Source organism: Haliaeetus leucocephalus, unplaced genomic scaffold, assembly GCF_000737465.1.
Source record: "Haliaeetus leucocephalus isolate CR32 unplaced genomic scaffold, Haliaeetus_leucocephalus-4.0 Scaffold495, whole genome shotgun sequence".
Classification (NCBI taxonomy): Eukaryota; Metazoa; Chordata; class Aves; order Accipitriformes; family Accipitridae; genus Haliaeetus; species Haliaeetus leucocephalus.
The window spans coordinates 1,979,599-1,983,800 of record NW_010972931.1 but is presented as its reverse complement, the minus strand read 5'-3'; the positions used below and the strand labels follow the sequence as shown (position 1 = coordinate 1,983,800).

At 50.0% G+C, this 4,202-nt stretch overlaps 1 protein-coding gene across 1 annotated transcript in view; it reads right to left on the bottom strand.

Moving 5' to 3' along the window:
• Positions 1 to 254: 254 nt before the first annotated feature.
• Positions 255 to 4,202, bottom strand: part of SOX1 (SRY (sex determining region Y)-box 1) — a 33,654-nt gene continuing 29,706 nt past the window's right edge. The window contains exons 2-3 of the mRNA XM_010575793.1: positions 1,882 to 2,232; positions 255 to 640 (exon numbers count right to left, since the gene is read on the bottom strand). Coding sequence (XP_010574095.1) covers positions 255 to 640; positions 1,882 to 2,232 — 737 coding nt within the window. The remainder of the gene's footprint in view (positions 641 to 1,881; positions 2,233 to 4,202) is intronic.

The window sequence follows — 4,202 nt, the reverse complement described above, 5'->3', positions numbered from 1 at the left end:
GGAAACCTGCCATTTCGATTCAGTGCCTTTTCTGTGCTGGATTTCCAGACAGACCCTTAAGCACCGTGTTTATATGGGGAAGAGGGACGCGGGGGGGGGGAAGAAAGGCTTTTCGTGTGTGACGGGGCAACAGGGAAAAAAACCGGCGAGGTATTTCAGGCGTCGGGCTGAAGCCTCCCAGCTGCGGGGGCAGAAATCAGCTGGGGGGGGCCGGGGCACCCCCGGTCCCTGAATAAGCGAAGGGAAGGGGGGGGTCAGGTGAAGCCACGCTGCTCCCACCCGGGACGGAAAGCCCCGGGACCCGTCCCCAGCCCCGGGACGTGCCGCTGCCGCCGCCGGGTCCCCGCTGAATGGAGCGGATAATGATGCCCGGTTCCCAAGGCAGGCTCGCTGCTGCCTGGTGAGCCTTGGATTTGTGTGGTCCGAGCCTTTCCCAGCTTGTCCCATTCTGTCACCGGGATAAGGGGCTCCCTCGGCTCGTTTGCACCTGCGTCGCTTTTGGCTCCTTCAGGAATGCGCTGAAGCTTGTAATCAGCTTTGTGAAGCCATTGAGTGCACGGCTGAGTGAAACTTCCAAAGCTCGCAGAAAACTGGCCCGCTGAATAGGAGTCAGCATGGGGCTTCTCTCCAAGCCCCTGGCCTGCCAAATTCCAGCAGAGCCCCTCACAATCAGTCCACACAAGCTTTACTGCTCTCCCCGCACTGAGAGAAGCGAGAAAAGAAAAGCTAAAATACCAGTCACCGAGGTTAGCGGTTTGTTCCCAGATTAATGGCAAGCGCCTCTCTCCCCGATGCAGCTAACCAATTCACTCCGGACAAGTGTGTGTACATATAGATACATATCTATATATGTGTGTGCGCGCGTATACGCGCACAGGAATATGCATGCATGCCTACGTGTATAACAAGAACAGGAGGAAGGAAATCAGGGAGCGGTGTTAATTTCTTTACTTTATGCGGTGAGCGCAAAGGCTTTTGTGGCAGCAAACAGGTAGCGGGGCTGCCTTGCCCTCTCGCCAGGTCACGCTTCTGTCACCTCCAGCTTTTCTGCACCCGTGTGGTTTTAAGGCCCTGGGTGAAGGTGACCCTCAACGGCGGTTTCCATCCAGAGGTGACTGAGTGCCAAGCAAAACTCCATGGGAGAGTTAAGAGAAAAGCAATGGGCGGGTTAAAAATAAAATAATAAAATAAGATCACCATCACCACCACCAGCACACCCGCCTGATGACGGCTCAGAGGGCCCAGGTGTGAAGTTTTCACAGGGCACTTGGTGCTCTCGGGTACCCGCAGGGTGGCTTTGCCACAGCCCCGGGTGGCGGCTCCCCCCGAGCTGGGGACAGAGCCGGGGTCCCCCCGCCGCCCCCAGTGCGGGGGAGCGGGGACGCCCCTCTGCCGCCTGGATCTCTTCCACCCCGGGGAAAAACCCACGCAGGGAAGGTCCCGCTGGAGGGAATCCGCTTCTTTTGAGCATCCTTGGCGCTTGCGGCGCGTACCGCTGCGTCAAAACTTTCCCAGCATCTGATTGCACAGGCGGGAGTGACGCTAAGCAACGGCGGAATACGTAGCACCATTTCGTCATACTTTTCATCCGGGTTCTGAAAGCCTGTGTGTGCTTGAAGGTTGGCGCTGATGAGGGGAAACAATTAGTCGAGTTGTACAAACACCTTGCTCTCCGAAGCAGTGCTTTCACGGCAAGAAATGCTTCAAAATACCCTCCGATCTGCTAAAACGGGAAGGCAAGGGCACTGCGGCACCCATCTGAGAGCAGAGAGCAACCGGGCAAGGCTTCATCTTCCCACCTCGGGTCTTCTTATTCCCCATACGTCCTTCTACACTGGGAACGACACTGTCACACCATTCATAAATTGCAATAAATGGCACCTGGAGGCTTTGCCATGCCTCGTAATTCCGCCGCGGACACGGTGTTTTCTTGACGCCCACACTGAAATAAGCGCGGCAGAAGGGACAAAGCTAACTCCAGAGAGCTGGTGGAGGTTTCCCCTAAGTTGGGCGGGATTTTGCCCCCCCTGGGCTCTCCTGCTTGTGGCATCTTGGCAATTAGCGCGTTTTCAGGAGCGTCCCGCAGGTGGATGGGTGATGAGTTTGTAAGGGCTCCGCGGTGGGAGCCCGTTGCCCAGCAGACGATCGCCCAAGAGAATTCAGCAGCATCAGCCCACCGTGTCCGGACCCCCGAGTCCCCCTGAAGGATGACGTCACCCCCAACGTAAAGACCTAGGGGGTAAAAGCGTAGAGGAACACGGTGACGTTGAAGCCGCGACCCTCCAAACCGCGGCGGCCCAAAACCTCCGGCCACGAAGGGTTCCAAGGCACACCTCCGTGCCTGCAAAGTTTCTCTGCTTTTTGGAAGTTGGAGGTGCTATTTTCGACCGTGTTGCTTCTTCCAGCCATTCTCAGTGACAAGTCATGAGGATATGCAGTAATTCAGAAATTAGTGAAATTTTATTCTTGGTGGGGGCGTTGGATTAAGAGGCTGGGAGAGTGTGAAACAAGTCAACGTGTAATTGTATGATAAGGCTCTCACGAGGAATTTATTGGCCAAGTTGCTATTTCTATTCCTTCCTAATCTCGTTTAGCACATTCATTCTCTGCAATCTGTCTCCATAATCTTCTGTGACAGAATGGCAGCCAATAGAAGCATGCATGTTTGGAGAGAAGAGAAAATATGCAGAGGCGTGATAAACTGATGCTAATTATCCATATTTAGGACACCGAGTGCAGAAGATCAAGGTTTACAAATAACAAACCAGAGCCAATGATGATGGCTTCCTAGTGAGGAATATATTGGAGGGGACAAGATAAGGGTTTCACATGCAGAAGAGATTTATTGGTCAAAGGGTTCACCTTCCACTTTTCCACTTTTATATAGCAGTAAATTATTTGGGCTAAATTCACCAGAACATTACTCTTTTATTTGGCAATGTGCCATGACTTGCTCTTTCTTTGTGTCCTTTCAATGCAAATCCTTGTAGTGTAACATCAGTTGATAAGAAACAAATAATTGAAGTAATAGGTAATTCCCTTTAAATTGTGCATATAGGACAGTAAGGTAATCATCTAGTGTAGAATGAGACCGGAGTATAGAGCAGATAGCTGAAAGTGAAACAATATCCATCTCGCCTATTAAATTACATTTGTACTAGCGAAAAATAACCTGCAGAAGACTTGCAGGTTGGACAAGAGACAACACTAGTCTAGTCACCTTTAGACCGTTTTCCTACAGACTTCTCAAATTTCTTTCACTTTAAAAGACGGCTCACCACCATTTTTTCTTGCTTTCTCTTTTTCCTTTTTTTCTTCCTCTTTTTTTTTTCTTTTGTTTTCCCCGGGAAAACTAACGTTTAAATTAGGGATGCTGCATTCTCCTTTTAACGAGTGTTGGCTCTGAGAAATAATAAGGGAATTCGCTTTGGCAATATCTGCGTCGTATGGTTGAGGGTCAGTGGAGTGATCTTAGTAGTCTGCAGTAATTGTATTGTAAAGTTTCCAAAATGAGAATAATATTGGTTGAGTTTATGTTAATTTACAAGTTCAGAAAGTATTCTGCACGGTGCCAAAATTCTTACTGTTAGTTCCTATTAGCACCTTGCTGCCAGGTGGAGATAACCTGTTCTTTGAGAAAGTCGCTAACTATTAAATCCTATGTCAACACTCCTTGCTTCCCTAGCTGTATTTTTCCTGTGTCGGTGGCACGACGATACTCAGCAAAACACAGAACCCCGCTGCTGGAGCAGAAAATACACGTCTCAGAGGCGCTTCGTTTCGGAAAATTCTTCAAAATATCTCCCATTTGATACAAGGAAAGAGATGTCTTCCGTGACTGCTCGTTTAAGACGAGAAATTTTTCTGGCCTTTTTTTTTTTTTTTTTTTTTTTTTAACTGCTGAATGACTCTGGATTTATTTCTCTCCCTCTCTGAGGTATTCCTTTAAATCAGTTCCCATTTTGCGTCTTGTGCGTGGGCAAAAATACCGGAGCCCCCAGCTTGGCGTTTTCACAACTTTCCTAAAAAAGGTTTCCAAAAGCAGTTGTGCTTTTCCAAATTCTCTCAAAATGACCCAAACCCCCCCTCTCACAGAAAAGAAGGTAGGCGAGCAGACGGGCTGCCTGCTTCGCTCCTGGCAGTTGCCATTCGGTCGCCACCGGCCAAACCCGGAGGGACCCGGGAGAGAAGGAAGCCTGCGG